Here is a 21,001-nt window from a genome sequence, read left to right as displayed (position 1 = left end):
CGCTCCCCGCCGCCCCCCGCCCGGCGGGAGCGCGCCTCAGGAGCGGCGACGAGCGGGAGGCGAGCGGGAGGCGCGCTCCGCGCTCACGCTGGCACCGCGGCGGGGACGCGCATGCGCCCGGGCGGGGCGGGGCGGGGTCTGAGTTCCCGCCTCGGCCGGGGGCTGGGCGGCGCCATTTTGTGCCGCTGGGCCTGTAGGTGGGGACGGGCTGGGGCTGGGGTTACGCAGGGAAACGCTGCAGGGCACTGACGGTGTTTTGAGTCCGTATTGTCAGCTTTGTTAATGAGTGAAGGAGGCAGAGTTAAATCTTTCCTCGTGGCTTTCGAGGCAGTTCGGGAAGATGCGTGTTGTGTACACTGTGCACGAGAAGGGCTTCATGCCAAAGCAGCCTTCAGGTGGCACGGGCTGGCTGACAGACGATCTCCCGTTAATGAGGAAGTACAAACAGGATGGCTGTGTTTTTTCTCCAAATTCTAGCGAGTTTATTCTGGTGGAGTTTGGCTGATGAACGTCTGAAAGCATAGAACTACATTAGTGTCCCTGTAGCCACATCTAGAACTTATACACAGAATTAATTAAATTGTTCTTTTTGGACTGTGAAGAAGGTGTTTACTTAACTACTAAAAACCACGAGGGAATTTGACACTGCATACGTAGCCTCTGAGAAGGGAAGGGTGAAACACTGTATAGGTAGTTGCCAGTTTTTAATAATTAATGCTGTTTGTTGTTCCTCGGGGTCAGATTTGGCCTTCAGTTTGTTGTATGTTGCAGTGTTCTTATTTTGTTCTTTATTATCAGGGATATTCCACCAAAAAATGGCAGTGAAGTATTTTTCTCGCATGAAATTTATGAAAAATACTCATTGGCTCCAAGCCTGTCTGAATTATGGAATTTATCAAACAGGTATATATATATATATATATATATATATTTTGTATATTCTTTGCTCTTCATAGTTGTTCTTTCGAATTTATACGTGGTCGTAGTGTTTTGCGAGCATCCTGTGTGCTGCCGGCTATGGCGTGATTTGTTAATGGCTGTGTGGGGCAGCAGCTGGGCTCTGCCTTTCCTGGTGTGAGCCCACACAAGGGAGGAGAGTTTAGGTTGGGACCTCTGGCTGGTCCTTACTGTCTTGCAGAATGGGGCTTATATTTTTGGGAGGGTTGTTTCGTTTCGGTGTCGGATGCACGTGTGGGGTTGGTTTGGTGGTGGGTTTTTTTGGTGTGTTTTATTTTGGCTTGGTTTTGCATACCAAAGAGGGCTGAAGCACTCAATCGTGATAAACAGTCTGTAACCCATGAACCAGACCTAATTCTTTTTAACAACTGTTGTCAGTCTCTTGTCTTCTCACTTTCTAGAAGGCTGATGTTTCTATGCAGTGAAATCCTTTTTACTTGTGTGTTTTGGAAGTAGCTAGCACTGTTTACACAGAACAGCAAGGTAGCTGCAGTGGAGATTCAACTAATTCCTTGGGTAATCAGGAAACTATATAGGCTGTTAGCTGAAGGATGGGAAGTGAAATGCTGAGGACACAAATAATTTTGGCATAGATAGTACTATGTGCTGCTGGATTTCAAAAGCTGGAATATTGTATTTAGGGTATTGCCTTGTTTGTTTGAAGAAATCCTCCAGCTGTTAGGGAGGTAGAGCTGAAAGCTTCTCTTGATGGATGAATATTCACATTATGGAAAATGGGGATGGAAACTCCGGTAGCTGTTGTGCTCTAAGTGAGGAATTTAGCACGTGGAGAAGTAATTTGTTCCAAAGGGAATTGCTGTGTTTTCATTAACTGATGCTGAAAACGTGCTTTGTAGGGGAATAGATGTCTCGCCATGTCCTACATCTTTAGCTAGAGAAAGGGATTTAAGTGTTTTGCCTGGTTATCTATGTTGGAATAACTCTCTGTGTGGTGACTGAGATGAGCACAATCCTCACAGGGTATTATTTGTTACTGCTGTAGGATTCTTCCATTCGATGAGGTTAAAAAAATGGGTGGGGAAGGGGTTTGGAGAATACATGTCTGTACTTAGGAGTGTGATTATGTTCAGTTGTGTATGGTAGAAGAGGGCTTATACTCAGAAAGAGGTTGCAACCCCAAGAATTTGGGCATCAGTGGAACTGGGTTGAGTGGCCATTATGAAGAAGAAGAGAAACGTAACCTGTTGGGGTAAATATGAAAGTAAAAGCTGGAGGAAGCATGTCAATTTGTATATTGGGGTTTCTGATAAATATTTTCTAAAGCGTATGTTCTCTCACCATAGAAGCTGTGGAGACAGGTTGCTGATAAAATGAAGGGGAAAAATTTAAGCCGTCAGCTTAAATAAAGTATAATGCTGTAAATATGGACAGAAAAGCTCTGTCAGATTATTTTGGTTTGCACCCTGATGAAGATTGTGACAGCACTGCATACTGAAATGATCTTGATATGCTGCCATTTCATTCAGTGCTGAATATAGCCAATTTAAGCTGCTAGAATTTCTTGACGTTCTTACATTGGCATATCTGAGTCAGCATCTTGTTGCTGCTGCAGCTTAATTAAATTTGCCAGTTTGTGCCACAAGGATGGACACATTCTCATATTCAGAGAGACAGCTGTGAAGTATTATTAAGAACTGTGGACGTGATACTGTTGGGTTTGAATAACGCCTGAGATGTTTTCTCCTTCTGGAACCGTATCTTAAAAATATGCTTTTTCCAAGATCAGCAGTTAACATTCATTTTGTTAACCTTAAATATTTTCTTTCTAAAAACCACTTATTTTAAATGGAGCAGGGCTAAGCTGGTCTTCACATACTGGAGTTGTTTTAAAAAACAGATTTATAATGCTGTTACTTTGTTGTTGTGAGGGATGCTAACGCTCTTTACCTTAGTCCAGTGCCATTTTTGGCAAATAATTTTAGCACTGTTCAGAACTGAAAAATGAAGCTTGTGTACTCTATTCTTAGCAAAAATCTCTAAGGAGATCTGGAATTCCTGTTGTGACAGTTAAGTAGGTTTTAATTTTTATTTTTTTTTTCACAGGGAAAGAAAAGCTTTTTCTAGGTAGTCTTTCCCCTTTACAGACATAACTTCAACTCATAAGTTAGGCCTCTCTGGAGTGCAAATTTTCTGAATACCACACATCAGCTAATGAGGAGATGTTGAGGCTATTGTTTCATTGATGTGTTTCCAGAGCAAAGAATCAGAGTTTAATATACATAGCTTTTTAGTCTCAATATTAATTACACAAATGAATATATACACCTTTTAAAAAGAATATAAAAACCCTTTTTTTGGGTCTTGAAATCAATGGCAAACCTGCTGTTGGTACTAAGGGTTAGTCTGATGGCCCAGGTGAAGTTTCAGAATAAGAAAATTCTTAGGATTTAGGCTAGGAATTGGAATGGCACAGTATCACTTGATGCATTTTGCAGAATTTGAAATTTAATCTTGCATGACTGTCTTTATTGGTTCTGAAAAATATTACTCTTCGGGTGAAAAGCATAAGTTGTTTCACTTACTATTTTTCTTTCAGAGTGGCAAAGAAAAATGTGGAGGCATCGGCAAACTCTTCAGAAAACAAACAGACTTGTAACACACAGGCTGCAGATCCATTGGAGGTGGATGCTAAATCCACAACTGATGATCATCCTTTTCCAGAGCCTAGACTCCCCTATCCATTTACTTCTTGTTTGACTGAGAAGGAGCAGAAAACATACTTATATCTGATGACAAAGTTCTCAAAAAAAACCAACCATTTTCCACTCAATGCAGCAAATCAAAGAGAATTACTCATGTATTTGGTAAGTGTATGTGTAGATTCATACACACATGAATGTCACAAAGGAGAGTCTTACTACGTAGCAGAAATGTTTTAAAATTGAATTTGTTATAACTCCCTTTAAACCTTCATTGCCACTCATAATACCATATTAAAAGTATTTGGGGTGACATTTTTAAATAAAGGGAAGGTTTTTTTTTTTTTTTTAATTGAAAACTATTGTCTTTTTTTCTTTTTAGCAGGAGCTAAAATGTTTCATGTTGGTTGGTAGTATAATTTTAGCTGAAGTGCATGTGGTAATTAATCAGTAAATGTTTTAGAGCCATTGCATTTGGTATCCTGTGCTTCCTTGTAAATGCCAATTCCTTTGCTTAGTGCTGTATCAGTGGGAAAGTCTCTGGGCAAATCAGTACTTACTGCATTGTTGCTATTTACACTGTAATTGCTTATTAAGTCAGAGCTCAGATAACCTTACTTTGTCAATGTAAACTTGCTCCAATAGTGTCTTTTACCCCCCCCCTCCCCTCTTTTACTTCTTTTAACCACCAATGCATGGTCAAAAAAAGCTTGCTCTATTTTCCTTTGTTTTTAAAGGAAGTGGGCCTAATCTTGCAAACGTGATTTTGTTTTGTTATGTTTTGTTTTTTTTTTAACTTGTGAAACTGAAGGCATGCAGAGACTTGCCAGATTGATCATGAAATGGAATCTGTGCCCTTCTTTGTACCCATTGCCTGTGCTACCTCTCTGGAAATTTGCTGTTTACATACCTAGCCTACAGGTTTCCACTGTGACTTAAAAATGAGAATTATTTTTTCCCCTCCCCAGCAAATGAAAGAAGCAGTAAACAATGAAGTTGCAGAATTTATGAAATTTGCTCAAAATGCTGCAAAAAGCTGTATCCAAGACTACGATAACATCTCTGAAGATGCAGTACTTTATACTGAGGTAATTGTCAATGCCATTTTTAATTTGTATCCTTCTTAAACAATCGTATTGAAATTGTGATTAAGATAGATACATACTGCTCATGGGATGTGGTGTTCCCAGAACTTCTGCTGATTCCATGTCTGGTTGAGCCATGGAATTCCACTTACGCCGTCCAGCGTGAGTTGGCCCACAGTTCAGATGTAGTCAATAAGATATGACAGAAGTGAGGTCATTGAATGCAATACTGTAGAAAGGTATAGTAAGTCATCAATGTGAGATCCTATTGGGAAGGAAGAAATCACTCTTTAAGTGCATTTACAATGACAATCTGAAAATAAACATACACTACTGGAGCACGCATTGAGCAGAATGTTAAGCTTTTCTCCAAAGTAGTATGTTACAAAGTCACTTTAATCAGAGGTTAATCAGGCTTTAATCATAACCATCTGCAAGTTCATGCTGTGTTAAATATCCAGTCTGACAATTTTAAAATCAAACATGACTGCAATTTATATATCATTCAGTGTTTAATATCACATTTTGGGAAAAGAATTACAGAATACAGATTTGATAAACTTTCCCATCGCAGGTTGACTTTCTGTTGAGTTTTTTCCACATAGTATCACACTTTAATTAAAAAGTGGCCTAGTTAAATACATCTTGCTAAAATTTGTCTGTTCTACTAAGTACCGTATCACTTTCTTTTACAGAATAAAACAGAAAAATACATGTACTTATTACAGGGTAGAAAGTATAGCTAAAGTCAGAGGGGTTGATTTTATTTCATGAAAATACTTTATTTTGTGGGTTTTCATGTACACGGTATTTTTTTTCTCCCATTAACACAGTTTGGAAACGTGATGACAAAAATCATGCTTTAAAAAAAACGTGGGGGATTTATGATTTTATGTCTTACAGTTTGCAGTTATTTTAAGCAATAATAATCAATCTTAATTTCTCAGAACATGTCTCCAAACTTTGACAGTGATCTGCTAGATATTTCTGTATTATCTACAGGAAGAATATTGAAATTGGAAGTATGGCAACTGCAGGAAATAAATTTATTGAAACTCTTATGAAAGACACAAATGCTTAAAGGTTTTGTTTGTTTGTTTGTTAGGAATTATTCAGTGCTTGTATTGGACACGTGAAAAAGTACCCTGAGTTTTACACGCTCCAGGAGATCATGAGTATCATGGGAGGAAAATTTAACACACAGTTGACCTTTAGGCTGGAAAAAAATCTTCTTGTAATGGTAATATCCTAAATATACTTGTTGTTCTGTTGTTATTCTCAAATAAGTATATTTGTATTCGGACTATATTATGCCAAGATTGAATTTGTTGTTAAGTAATATCCAATGCTTGGTTAGGGATTATAACTCAGTGAAAAGCATCTGAGTAAAAATAATGAAATTATTCTTGGCAGTAAGGCTGTTAACCCCCTTCATTGTATGCTTACAGCTAAAAATTATATATTAATTGTCCTTTTTTTGTCTTCTTAACATAACACTAACTTGCACCTGCATAAATTATTAATATATTTCATTACAAAAATGTTGGGTCATCATGATTTCAGTTAAAGTTGTTTCCTGGTGTTGCTCTATTTTCTATAAGGGCACAGCAAGATATGGTAAAACATATTTCCCTACCATGCCTGTTCAGCTGCCCACAGATTATAAAACTGTTACATCTTTTATAACTCCAGATAAAAAGGCTTCTATTATGCAAAATGTAAGTAACCTTTTATTGTCATTTTTATGGCATATATTGTAGTAAAGAATGATTTGTTTCTTCTTATGTGGCAGCATTGTTTCATTATTTTCGTCTTCATCTTACACATCTTGTAGCATAGAAAAATGTACTGTGCTGTTACTTGAGTAGTAGTATTTCATGTATAGCAATCATACCATCTTCTTTGAAAATCAGCTTATGGCATTTTTGAGCTAGTGCTTCATGATGGGACTTCTCTTTTCTCTCTGTGAATTATTAGAGCAGCCCTTTAATTAGAATACATTGTGAAAGCTAGATAGAATTGTTTATTAGAGTATTATTCCGTTTAAATTTTGTTTTGCAATTATAAAGTTGGGGTGTGGGTGGGGGAAGGAGGGTGGGTGAAGGTTTGTGATTTAAGCAGTCCTGACAATAAGAAAAAATACTTTAGACTGTTTAGTTTTCTGAAAAGTGTATTGCATTTCCTTAACCTGGAAATCTGCTTTGCTAAACAGCATAAACTCCATGTCTGAGTTGAACAACTTTTCCATTCCACCTGGTTAAGTACCTGCTGTTGCTGTTTGTGTTCATCCTCAGAGGAAGTGGATTAGTGTTTTCATTCTGTATGATTTGCTTAGTTTGACTGTTTATTCCAAATAGTTTGCTATCCACCTATTTAAGGATTTTTTTCACATATCAGAAACCAACCTCTCAACAGAGACAGTGCAATTGCAGAGACGTTTGTTGCTTAAGAAAGCAGCAGAGGTGACACAGGAGAATGATTTACCATTGAAGGTGTTAGAGCTGTAAACTATTATTTCTCAAAAATTCAGAAAAAAGAATATGGCTAGATGTTCTTATGGCTAGAAATTCTCTCTCATGGCCCTTAAGGCTCCCGTGCTTCCATTATCTCCACAGTTCTTAATTGTTCTTCTGCCTCGTGAGCATGCCCAACCTCTTCTTTTCATGGGAACCTGTATTCATAATTTTTCTACTTCTGTCATCTCCGTTTATATTTTTTGTGGTTTTATATTTAAGGTTCTTTAGAGATAATTTGTATTCAAACAACTGTGCAGTTTTAATTATGCTTTCCTGTTAGACTGCTTTATGATGCTATTACTTAACTTGTATGAACATCTGTAATATATGTTAGAATGAATGTGTTGTTTTTGCTTCTACATTGTACTCCTGTATTTTAGTATCCTCCAAATTCCTGTTTGACCTGGTAATTCAAATTAGTAGGAATTAGGAGAAAGATAGAAAATAAGACATTTTTCCTTATGCTGAAAGGTGGAACTGTAGGATTCAGACAAAAACCTTAAGGAGAGTTGTTGTGCGTGTGTTTTTTTGTTTGTTTGTTTTTGTTTGTTTTTTAACCTTTTTCCTTTGATTCTGATGGTATTTGGGCTTCTGTAAGGGTGCAAGTTAACCTATGTTGTTTGGTTGGTTTTGAATTGAAAATTCTATGTCTTAAAAAACTTTTCAATTCTAATTTTTTCTGTTTAGGATATTAGTTCAGATTCAAATGCAGAAAAACTTGCTTTGAAGTACTCTCCTCAAGTTGTTTTAAGTAATCAGTCATTATTTACTTTGCTGAATAACCATGGACTAAATTACAAGGAACAGTGGGAAATTCCAGTTTGTGTTAAGATGATCCCTGCTGCAGGTACAGTATATTTTTTTTCCAAAAACTACATTTTTGTCCACGAAGTCTTTTATATATTCTCATAATCTGTTTTCAGCTGACTGAAGAACAAGAAATCAGTATGACCAGTAAAATCAACTGAGGGAAGGGAGAACATAGTAGTCTGGTTAGTTTACACAATAATAAAATAGTTTAGTTTGGGTTAATGAAAATCATAATTGTAATTCTAAGTTCAGATTCTTAACCCTTTCTGAAGAAGCTGCCCTCTACAATGTATCTATGAGTGTCTCAAGTGCTTACATGTTTTTAATTTAAGAAAAACTAACAAATAAAATCTGGCTGATTCAATTCATACATCTCAAAGGGAAAAAATTGGAAGTAAATGATTTTCAAGTGTAATCTGGTAATTACGAGTCATATACCTATGCTTTTTAAAGAACAATGGTAATTTAAGTGCAGTTATCATAAAAAATAATTTTCAAAATCCATTGATATAGAATGCCATCTGTTATCAAGGAGGAAGGTTAATAGCAAGATTATGTCTACACTTCGTTTCCCTCGTTACTGAGAATAGTAACAACTGCTATAGGTATGGCCATTAATGTTGGGTTTGGAGAGAGACAGCTATTTTCCAGTTGGGGAAAAAAAAGTCAGTTAAATGTCCTTTTGCTTCTTAAAACTGTAAACTCTGCTCCTTGGTAGGAAAAAACTGCATGGTGCTGTTAATACTACCAAATGAACAGGTTTCAATAAGATAAATAGAAACTCTGGAGTTTTATTTAAATAAAAAAAAAGAATAAGAGCAAGTGCCTTCCTGAATTAAAAGGTCCAATTCAGATCATGGAATAATGAATATACTCCATGAACATTCATTATTTATTCATTTTCCCAATCGCAACGAAAAATGTTTTGACTAATCATCTGAATACTATACTTTTGTCAAGCACCCCATCAGTAATTTGAATATAGAGTGCTTGTTACCCCTTTTTTTTTCCCTCCATTATGAGTATTAGTAATGAATATTATCTTGAAATGTCTGTTGTGTGTACTTCACACAGATTTGTATGGCAAACTCCTGGATAATAGTAGCTAGCAAATATCTGCACGTTTTACAAGTTTTTAATTTTTCTACCGAAACATTTAAGTACTTTATCTGCAATAATGTGCCTGACTCCTTTCGTTTCAGCTTTATGGTTCTTAAGCTTAACTTTTAGATTCAAAGTTAACAGCCAGTGGGGTGCTGGGAGTGTGTTAGCATTACATAATGTTTCTTAAAGGGTTTCTTCTCTGTATCCATTGCCCACTCCCCTCACCCCTACATCTCGCATTAGTGTTTTTATTTCTTCTTCAGATTTTTCTAAAACAGAGATAGTGTGGCCCACCTGTGCCATTGATTTCTGTATAATATTGGCCTGGGTATTGTGTTTGGTTTTGGATGAATTTATTAATGATGTGTATATAAGTTATAAACAAAAGAGAGTGGGGCAGCAGAGCACTAATCCAGTCACTGAGTAGAAGAAATTTAAACTGAAGCCATTACTTCGATGTGATATGAAGAATCTTGAATCCTTAATTCTTACTTAGAAATTCTCTGTGTAGAATTGCATTTAAAATGTAATCAACTGTTAATGTGTTCTGTATTGCTGCTTCAGGATGATCATAATTTGCACTATATCTGGACATACTTCTATTTTCCATTGATAATGAATGAGAGCATAATATCTAGTGTGAATGTGGAATTTATTTGAACATATTTGAAAATTCAAAGATTTATTGTTTAAATTGTACAGTGGTCTTTTTTTTTCTTCCTTTTAATAAGAACTCAATGACTTCCCTTTCTTGAAAAGATAGCAAACCAGCTAAAGTGGTTTACATTGACTCACCTCTTCTGAAAAAGGAAATGACAGTAAGAGAGAGGAACCAAGTCTTCTATGAAATTCCAATGGATTTCCTAGCAACTAAGAAGTCTTACATTTCAATTTCTGATATTTTGATGGACAAACCAGCTGAGGACAATCTACTGCAGTGGGAAGTACGTAGCTTCACGTTTTCTTTGGGTAAAACAAAATGAAACAAACAAATAAACAAAAATCCTATTAGGTGTTGTGGTTTAACACGGCCAGCAGCTACACACCACACAGCCATTTGCTCACCCTCTCCCCTCCCTCTCTGGGATGGCGGAGAGAAATGGGAAAGTGAAGCCTTTGAGTTGAGATAAAGATAGTTTATTAAGACAGGAAAAATAATAATAACAGTAATAATAATAACAATAATGATGATAATAGTACTACTACTAATAATGTGTACAAAACAAGTGATGCACAATGCAATTGCTCACCACCCGCTGACCGATGCCCAGCCTATCCCCAAGCAGCTGGCCCCCACACCCTGGCTAGTCATGCCTATATATTGCTTATCATGACCCCAGATGGTACGGAATACCCCTTTGGCCAGTTTGGGTCAGCTGCTCTGGGTTTGTCCCCTCCCAGCTCTTGCTGCACCCCCAGCCTGTCCACTGGCAGGACAGAGCAAGAAGCTGAGACGTCCTTGGCTTGGTGTAAGCACTGCTCTGCAACAATTAAAACATCAGCATGTTATCAGCACTCTTCTCATCCTAAGCCAAAACATAGCATTCTACCAGCTACTAGGAGGAAAATTTAACTCTGTCCTAACTGAAACCAGGACGCTAGGTTATAATTCTAAGTTACTTGTGTCTTAATAAAGGCAAGTTTAGGTTTCCTGTAGAGTTTTTCTACTATTGAGGCACAGGCACTGTCTTTAAAGATGTCTGTCTAGTTACTTTAAATGCTTCCATTTTGTCTTCAGCTCAGATTTAATGTTTACTTCTTTAAAATATTTTTTGACTGGTTTATTTAGGAAATAAAAGTTTTATGGGCTTTTCTTCTCTTTTGAAAGGCCTTTCAATACCTATGGTTTAAGATATTCCACATGAAACACTGGCATTTTTTCATTAACAGCCCTGTCTCCCAACAGTCAGAATGTGGATAGTAGAACAGTTTTCCAGTTTACAACTTGGCAGTGTCTCATTTGTGACTCATACATTTTATTTATTGGCCTGTTTGATTGTATTATATTTATCTTCTTCTTCCTGTGTGAAGATGGCTTCTGATACTTACGAATACAGGAAGATTCCTCTTCCAAATGACACAGGAATGGAGTTTGATGATGATGTTACAGAACTGGAAACTTTTGGTGCAGCTGTCAAACCCTCAACGACTTCTAAAACAGAAAATACTTCTACAGTTAGTAATGCTGTTAAAGTTTTGTCACATGACATAAAATTAGGAAAGAAAAAGACATCCACTCTAAGCAGTGGAGCTGAACAGGGGAAGATCTCACTTTCTGAGCAAGGAGTTTCATCGTATTCCAACATACAGTTTCCATCATGTGGCGTTCTATGCTTCAGCCCTGGAAAAGACTCATCTCATAAAACCTTTCAGTCAGAGGAGGGAGAGTTGAACAAAGCACAGCAGGTCATAAACACAAAAGTATCAGACAATGAAACAAAATTAAATACTTCATCTAATGCTGTTAGTTTCAAGAAAGAGTCTGATCCTGCACAAAAAAATGAGACATACACTCCTTTATGCAGTAGTGACACTGATGAAGAGCGTTTGATAATTGATACAGAATGTAAAAATACTGATTCTTGCAAAACAACTGTACCAAACACTGTTTCCCATACCTCATCACGGACTTCCAAGTCGCCTTCCCCCACCCAAAATCCATCAGCAAGTATGACCGATTGCTCAGAAGTTGTCGATCAGGGAAAAAGTGCTTCCAAAAAGCTAACAAGAAAGTTGTCCAAAGAATTTGATCCTGTGGGACAGATTTTAAAAATGCAAACAGAACTCCTCAAGTCACCTTCCCGAAAAGGTCATGAGCAGCCATTAGTGAGCTGTGATAGTTCTACTGCTATGCAAGCTCATGTGCCTCAATCTCCAAAACTGTCAGTGACCTCCCATGCAGAAACTTTGCCAAGTCCTGCCTCGAATCCCAGTGGCTCATCTAGGAATACCTGGACATGGCTTTTTCAGGGCGTGCCAAAGAGTAAGTAACAGTGTTTGCTGGTTATTGAGTAAAATTGAGACAGTTCACTAAAACTTAGGAGAAATTTTTTTTGTGTGAAGAAAATCCTAATAGTACTTCTGTTATGTTTATTTGGATATGATTTTTTAACAGTACCTTTGCACCACTATCTAAGCCCGAGGCTTGAGCTGTTTCAGTAACTAATAAACGGATGGCAGCTCTCAGTAGGCATTCATTCTAAGTATGTTTTATGCTGGGTGACTGTGACATAGAAAACAGCCTTTCAATTCTATTTGTATAGAATGGTCTGTTTGTGTAAAAAATACAATAAGAAGGATCAAATATGGGGGAGTATTTAATAATGTACTCTTTAGAAGTTACAGTATATATTTTCCAAAATCATTTAAAAAACAAACAAACAAACAGAAGTGACTTCTTGTGCCTAATGAGCAGGCCATTCACCCCCAAACTATTGTCAAACAAAAAAGCTACCGTGAGAGGGGAAAAAAAAGCTATTTAGCCTCATGGTGAAGTATATGCAAGTTTTGTCATTTTCAATTTTATTTTTTCTATAGGAAAGCTGCCAGATGAACTTCAGATGCTTGCAGAAAACCCTTCAGAGTATAAAGCACCTCAGGATGGCAACCTTGTGTATAAGCTATTCAGTTTGGATGATCTGTTATTACTTGTGCGTTGCAGTGTGCAGAAAGTGAAGCCATTGCCACATTCCCATAAAAAGAAAAAAGATCAAAAGGTACAGCATTTTTTCTTCAGGGTTTTTGGTTGGTTGGTTTAGTGTGGTGGTTTTTTTTGGTTTTCAAGTTGTGCTCAACTGGAATCTGTTCCTTAAATATTATTCCATTTTAATTGTATCTCTATGGTGTACATCTTTTTAAGTAAATATTTGCTCTAGGAAGAGAAGCAACTTTTTTTTTAGCCTACTTGATTAGAACAGATAAATGTAGTTTTGCATTTCTTATTACAGCTATATTTCAGTAATATGTATATATAATTATACTCACATAAAATCAATTTGAACTATTCTTAAAAGTTAATGCACCAATTAGTTTTTCACCAAACATTTTGAGGTTGTTCAGGATCACAAGTACATTGCTTGAAAAGGCTGTGAAATATATTTTAGCAAATTGTTCATCCTAAGAGCTAAAATGCTTCAAGTACAAGTGAAATCTAAATATTCCTCTTTATATCAGGTCCTCATTACATCGGGAGAAAGAAATCTTATTCTGGAATTCTCAGTAATTCATTTTTTGTCAAGAGTCCTCACAATCATTTGACAAATTTGATCTGGCATCTCCCTCCCGAAAATACCAGAGTGGTGGTAGGCAGGTATACATATGCTATAGGAGGTGTTTATACTCTTGTTGAAATAGAAATTGGTCTCAGTAGCCCTGATTACTTGTTAAGATTCTGTGCTGTGAATCTTACTTTGAAGAATTATCCTAGCTTTGCTGTCCACTGCATGTAAAAGCCTGTGAATGGCTGCTTGGTTTTCTAATCAGAATTTGAGCACTGTTTATTTTTGAAAACTACTGCTGGAGTTTAAACCTTAGTTTGTCAATTGAGAGAGGCTTATATTTTCTCTGTTAAACATGCAAAGGTGAGGTTCTGACAAGGTGACTAAATGGCAGAATTCTAAGAATGAGCAAATTGGTATAATTATGTGTGTTTTTTCTTAAATTCCTGCAGAGGGCAGTAGAGCATAGAAGTGGGTACTTCACAATAATACAGTCTCAGTATTATTTGTAAAAGCTTGCCTAGGCCACCCTGTTCCATTTCACCTTCCTTTAAATAGTGTCTCCATAGCCTTAAGCTCATAGCGTGGGTTTCATAAAACATGAGCCATTACATGAAGTCCTTGGCGTAGTAGAAGAATATATTGATTATTAGTGACAAAATGTAGTTCAAGTGCAGTAATCATTTTTTTTTTTTTTTGACAGTCAGTGCTGATTTTGCGTGTATTTTCACTTTTGTAGGTTGTTCCAATATTCCTGTTGCCAAAACTGGAATACCAAGCCTATTATGGTGTTGAAGCTCTTACAGAAAGTGAAGTATGTCAGATGTGGACAGAGAGTATGTTGCATTCTGCATGTTTATTTTATATTGGTAAGTTTGTGTTGATTTTTGCTTAAGAAACATATATGTCTGAATGCTCATGGAATAACATGAAACAAGTATTTATTACAAATATATTCCACATGTCCTTATTTAGTTTCATTTTCTAATTTAGATTTTCACTTTCATCTTAAATAAGTTTTGTGTCTACATTTTTTTTCCATGTGGTGATATTTCAACTTTGGTTTTGGATGGTTAGCATCCAGTAATGTTTTTTTCAATAACTGCATGTATTTGCCCTTCAAATAAAAATGTATCTATAACCCTGATTTTAATTTTCAGAAATTAGTTATCTTTATTATTTCTTTTTTTTTTTTTTAGTCATATACAACATACATATACAACATGAATTAAGGGCTGTAAAAATAACTTTTTATGAGATATGTTCTATAATATGTTTTATCATTTTGTGAAATTGTTTTAAGTGAATCTGTTACCACATACCAACAGTGGTGAAGAACAGACCATCAGGTGTATGATTCAGAAAATACTGATTTCTCAAGCTTTGAACCTTCAGCATGGGAAAGGGTCAAATGCTACTTGTTTCTTTTTTACAGCTGCCAATAATGTTTATACGTCTACACTGATAACATGTAGACAGATAAGATAAGAGAATGAGGAAAAGCAAGCAAGATAAAACCAGACTAAGTTTTACTGTTCAAAACTATGAGAAATTAAAAGCTTTGAAAAGAATATACTTATGTCTCAAAATTAAAGTACTGAAAATAACTTTATGCTTTTGCAGAAAAAGAACAATATATAGTGTGAGTTTATTGAAAACTTTTTATAGCAGTTGGTTGTATTGCTCAGGAGCTTTGAACGCTGGATGATCACACTTACATTACCACATTTTCCAGATTTTCCATTGTCCATACCTAACTGATCCATGAAATTTTGCTTCCTAATAAGTGTTAGGACTTGAAACATACCTGTCATGGGATGGTCTTTATACTCTTTGTCCTGTATCATGCAGCAGATGGAAAAAAGGATGATGTAAAAATGTCTAAGAATGGGAAGTAATGTGTATTCAATGAGAATGAAGTTGTAAAAAATCCTGTGTAGAAGAAATTACAGCCATAAATCAGAGCATAGAAAATAAAAATACAATAAATTGGGGATAAAAAACATGGAAATGTTAGCAGAAATGTATCTTAGCGTAAAGACTATTTTGTGCAAAATCAAAACTTAAACCAAACAATCTAGGAATTCAGTGTTACAAGGGTAACTTCCTTAACAAACTTGCAGTAAAATATGCTGTATTCAAGTTTGTACAATGATTCAATGATTCTTTTAGAAGTCAAGAAATGTTATGTCTAGTAGGATACGTAAAATAAAAAAAATAAAAAATAAAAAATAAAAAAAAGGTACGTATAAAGAACTTGGCCAGATTATTTTACCAAAGTTTTTAATATACACATACCTTTAATACCAATTACCTCGTAATTAATAACATTTTAGAAGGAAAGATCTGCAACAATTAAAGAAGTTAGCCAAAACGCATCTTAGACTACGTTTGGTGCTTGCTTTGGGGTGAGGCCAATCCTGTTTGTACAGTGAATGAATGTTCTGCAGCAGGGCCTTGCTTTCCTGTTGTAGAAAGCTCTGTTTTTATGGTTGTTATGGTAGCAGTTGTGGCCTGTGGTTGTCTTAACCTTTCCACTTCTGCGCTGAATGACACTTTTTGCTCTTGATGACTCATGCCAGAATGCTATTTTAGAAATGTTCAGTTCATTCTTTCCTAATTTCTACTTAGAAACTTTGCATCTTATGGAAGTATAAGGTTTGTGGGAAATCAGATATGTTTTAAGTGATAGTTTAGCTGATTGAATCTCTTTGTCTGCTCTCCATATTTATAGAAAGTTTTTTCTACTTTCTAATTTTGAAAGTAATAATTGATGTGGGTTTCCCCCCTCTAAAATTCCTCACAAAGACAAAATAGTGACATACAAAGTTCTCCATTTCTAATTTATCTTGACATACTCTACTGAAGCTTTTTTTTTTCCTTTTCTTTTTTGAGTAGAAGAACAGTACTAAACTGCACTGAAATTTAGCCCCTTCAAGAAAACTTTTTATTAGCTTCTCTGGAGGCACAAGCAGTGTGAGGAAATAGGGAAGCTTGTAGAGGCTGATGATTGGCTTACAGAGCATGCAGGCTGAAAGAATGCACGTCTATCTAATCTTACATCAGTAACAGGATACTTAACATATGGCTAGGGTGCAGAAGTTTGCATACAGCTCACCCAACCAACACCCCTTTACTGGGGCTCGCAGGAATGTAGGAGAAAAAAGTCTGTGTGCTGCAGGAGTTATTCTGGCATTAGCAGTCACCCCTTCCTGATTCAGAGGTTTCTTAGTCTCCGCTGTACAGTGCAGATTCCTGCTAACCATGAAACGGGCGTGGAGCCCTAGGCAGGCAGGCCTTGATAAACGAGCTTCTGACAGGCTCTCTGTTGTGCTCAGGAGAAAGTGTCCCTGAGGTTGAGAAACACTAGTTATTCCAGTCATGGTTGTTTGTCAGCTCTTGGATGTGCTTCTTCCAGTAGCAAAACCTGGGTCCAGGAGTGGGGGAGCTTGTAGGAGTTAAAGTGGTACTCCTAGCATGTGGGGCAGGCCTCTTCCCAACTATTTAACAACAAAATATACATATGTATACGTATATATATATAGATTTATTTATTTATTTTCTAATGCTACACAAATGGACTCTGAGAATGTGATTAACTTTTGATACTGACAGAATATGTGGTTTATTCAGGTAGGCAGGTTGGGGGCTCTGGATTTTTGGTACCAACATGTAGTTTCTCGTAGAGGTAGGTAAAATAGATGCATGGAAGTCAACATTAAGTTTTGTGAAAAAGCATCTGCCACAGCATTTAATAGGAAACTGTTGCCATGTTCTACTTCAGGCTTCTTTCTGCTATGGTTAAAAATGTTAAAAGGCAGCTGTAAAATTTTGCTTTTCAGCTTATGTTTTTGGGGAGCTGTGAAAAACATTGTGGCAAGTGTCCTGGTTTAGTTAGACACTTCTTTCAAATGGCATGTTTTTTTTTCCTGAAACACAAGTGACAATTCTTCAACAGTGATAATATCCCTGTATTACAGGCAGCTTAGAATAGGGTGAATGTCTCATTGTTGTTCATTACTCTGATAAGTGCAAGTAAGACTACTGCTATCATGTATTTGGGGTAAACAGAAAGACAGACTTGAATTATTCATCCTCTTAGATCATACTACAGTATGAAATTTTTAACGTGAAACATGACCTATTGTAAAGGAATTTTAAAATTAGCAATAGTAAAGACACAGACTTAGTGCTCGTCTTGAATTCACGTGATAGTACAACGGTGAAGACATTAAAAAAATGTTTAAAAACTTATTTTTACTATTAATAATGCAGTACCTAGAAAACTTGCCACCTTATTCAGATAGTTCTGAGACTATGTAGATCTTAAGTGAACCCTTTATAACTGAAGTTTTGAGTGCTTAGCAGACATCAGTGGTAAGTTGGTTAGGAGCTCTTGGACCTTGAAAGAACTTCTACTCACAGTATTAGTAATCTTTTGTGTTGCTAGACGGAAAGTTCTTTGGACCTTGGCCAGTGCCCTATAATTGTCCGGTGTTCTTCAGTGGTATTACTCTGACTGAGGGAGGAATCTCGTAGCTCAGCACAGTGACTCATCAGTGCTGCCAGCTCAGGAGATGAGAGAGAAAACGGAAGTTTACCCATTGCCTCTTGTGTAAATTGCAAGATGTGCTATCAAGTGGAATTTTTTATTTCATATATTCTCATAGACTTACAGTTTGTACAAAAGCAGAAATACTGTTTTCAAACAGAGTGTGCCATCCTCCAGATGGCAGAGCACATTGCTCGGTTGGTTGCTTTAAGACCCCTTACTACTCAAACAAGAAATCCTGCATCTGCAGAGGGAAGTAATCTCTGTCACATTTCCTAAATGGAGGACCTGTATTTTATTTAATCAGTAAAAAAAAAAAAAAAAGTGATAGGCTTTCTGATTAAAAATGGAAATGCTTCATCCCAGATACTATTCTTCAATTGGTATTAAGTGCCCAAGTATAGTTTACCTTCACCTAAATAGAATAATATTGACTTTTAAATAAAGATTATTTGAAAACTGATTGGAAAAAATTACTGTATGGTAACTTACTGAATGTCAAGTATTTTCAGTCAGTCACTTCTCAATTATAACATACAGTAATATAAATTAGGTATGAGTAGTTCATAGATTTTTTTTCCCAGCTATGCTGTCAATGAGTTTAGAATGGAGAAGATTTTGATTTGACAAGACACTAATTAGGAATGGAGAACACATTATAAAAAAATAAAATAAAAATGACTTCAAGTTTCTTTTCTTATAGTTAGCAATGCAGAGTATTAATCCTAGGTACTTAAGCCTTACACAAGATATTGATATCAAGAAAAGCAGTAAATGCACTGGTATTTAAAAGAAACCAGATGTCCTGGTGCCTTTTTGAAAATCTAGTAAAAAGAGAGTTATTACTTGGTCATCTTACATCATATAACAAATTGCTGAATAATGTTTATCCTTGAATGTGAAATGCTTTGGCTTACCAGTTATAAATGTACAATTGAAGCGTGTAGACTACCTACAAGAGCAAATTTGTAGCAAGGCAGTTAATTGTATTGAGCAGGTCATTTTTATTATGCTGTCTTTTCCTCATTTTGTGGGAACTGTAATAGAACAGTTTTCTGGGAAAATCTCAACATGAGAACTTCCCTTCATAGGTCACCACATCTATGTACAAGCTACGATAATGATCTCTATTGCTTAATAAGTGAAAATTTGGGCTAAACCATTCCTCTCAGCAGTTATTATAAAAATGTGTTGAGGAAAGCTTTGAATTGCTATTCCTAGTGATGTCAAAGATAAATAGTCTTTACCAATTTGCTATGAAAAAGGCCGGAATAGTAAGCTGTATTTTTTTCAAAAAAAAAAAAAGAAAGGCAAAGATATCCTCACAATATGAAATAACATAAATGTTCAGATAACATATCAGAATAGAAAATGAAGTAATTTAAACACCGAGGTAAATTTACCTTAAAAGATAAACTTGGGTGATCTGTACAGTGAGGAAGCCTAGTGTTAAACGCATCAGAAGAATTTGGGAAGATACAAACAAGCAGACAAGATTAAGGCCATGGCAAAATTAAGTTACATGTGCTAGACCTCATGCAACATGTGAGATTTACTGGAATCATGGACATTTCCCTGATTTAGAAGACAGTCCAAATCCAGTTACCCATAATTAAAAGCAACTGAACTGTACATTTTACTTTCATGTACTGTGCAATAAGTACTTTTCACTGCTCTACAGTGTAAAAGAGCAACAAATTTTATTCCCTTTAAAATGCATTAGGTCTGCAAGTTATGTTTTTATATTTGTTTGTTCTTTCTTTTTTGAAAAAAAAAATAATGTATTGATATTTTACAGGGCGTATTGATGCTTTTACATCAAAGCTTATTATGCTAGAAAAGATTTCTCCAGAAATATTAAGAGAAAAACTTGGATTGATTAAGTGAGTATTTTTAGTAGTTCTTTAATAATGAATTTGAAATTATAATTAGCCTTACAAGTAACTACTTTTTTATTTCTTTTCCTTTTTTACAGGCCTGCAAACTCATTGAATATACTTCATCACATTTTGAAGAAAGTGTCTGAGTAAGTTCTCTATTCTTATTGGCTATATTTATTTGCAGTGTTATCCAAGTGATCCTATTTCTTCTGTAGAATAGTTGTCTACTCTTTGATTTTGTGGAGGATTTTTTTTGGATACATGAAATATTTTAGATTTTTTAGGTCTAGCACAGCATAATGTAATATCATGTAAAAGTGTTCTTAGGGTTACAGTTTTTGTGTAAATGATGCAAAAGAATAAGAGCTTGTTTCTTATGAAACACTTAACTCGAGAGGAGGCTGGACACTTCCAAGCTGATTAAACAGGAGTAAGTTGTAATGCTATCTATGTATGCTGACGTTTAGAACTTGAACTTCTTATTTTTTTAGTCTTTTTACTTTATGTGTAGCAGTAACACTGACTGTTATGTTCCCTTCTGCTTAGTATAACAGCTTATGTTTTTGCTGTACACCATTGCAACCTTTCTTCTGTTTGTTTTTTTGTTTTGTTTTTTATTTTATTTTATTTTATTTAGCTACTTCAGGGCTTTCAGTCTGCAAATTTCTTTCCTTTTTTTTTTTTTTTTTTTTGTGAAGCAAGTTTCTTGCACTGTGTGAAGCATCTTAATTTGAATTACAGAAGAGTTTTCCTGCACTAAGTAATTTCTGTGGCTTTGTAATTTGTCACTAAGATTTTTTTTATATGGGCAGTTGTTTGATGTTTATCTTCTTGAAAACCTGTTTAATCCTGTGTGTATAAAGCAATTCTGCTCTTTGGGTCTATCCATATAAGCATTGTGCTTGGTAAGATGCTGGTTAAATAAAATGTTACAGTTTGCTGTAAGTGGGCAGTTTTCAACATATGCTTAAATGTTTTGTTGAAACATAATGTAAGTAACTGATGACATACATTGATGATAAATTTGTTCATTATAAGTATATTAGAAAAATATAAATCAGCAAGTGTTTATGAATACAGATTAACTCACTCATTTTTGTCCATAGTCTTTTTGTGAAATAGGGACAGATAAGTAAATACCTAAAGTTGCTTTGTTTCTGCATTAGAAACTTACTAGTCCTGGTCAAATGGTCAGATGAAGTGAAGCAACGAAACAAACT

General features: G+C 35.8%; 1 protein-coding gene across 4 annotated transcripts in view; it reads left to right on the top strand.

Moving 5' to 3' along the window:
• The window catches only part of LOC309882229 (annexin A2), a 65,660-nt gene that overhangs the window by 56 nt on the left and 44,603 nt on the right, over window positions 1-21,001 (top strand). For all 4 annotated transcript variants that reach the window (XR_014318254.1, XR_014318255.1, XM_082769118.1 and 1 more), the window contains 12 exons: window positions 799-903; window positions 3,515-3,782; window positions 4,586-4,705; window positions 5,808-5,942; window positions 6,304-6,420; window positions 7,906-8,065; window positions 9,892-10,076; window positions 11,164-12,115; window positions 12,670-12,848; window positions 14,089-14,218; window positions 19,700-19,784; window positions 19,877-19,927. Coding sequence is in view for 2 of the 4 variants with exons in the window: in XM_082769118.1 (XP_082625244.1) it covers window positions 799-903; window positions 3,515-3,782; window positions 4,586-4,705; window positions 5,808-5,942; window positions 6,304-6,420; window positions 7,906-8,065; window positions 9,892-10,076; window positions 11,164-12,115; window positions 12,670-12,848; window positions 14,089-14,218; window positions 19,700-19,784; window positions 19,877-19,927 (2,487 nt within the window). In the remaining 2 variants the exon portion in view is untranslated. Of the gene's footprint in view, window positions 1-798; window positions 904-3,514; window positions 3,783-4,585; window positions 4,706-5,807; window positions 5,943-6,303; window positions 6,421-7,905; window positions 8,066-9,891; window positions 10,077-11,163; window positions 12,116-12,669; window positions 12,849-14,088; window positions 14,219-19,699; window positions 19,785-19,876; window positions 19,928-21,001 lie in introns of those variants that run through there.

The sequence above is a fragment of the Aythya marila genome, assembly GCF_965140915.1.
Source record: "Aythya marila genome assembly, chromosome: 11".
Classification (NCBI taxonomy): Eukaryota; Metazoa; Chordata; class Aves; order Anseriformes; family Anatidae; genus Aythya; species Aythya marila.
The sequence above is the reverse complement of the archived record's forward strand: the minus strand, read 5'-3'. Positions and strand labels throughout refer to the sequence as shown.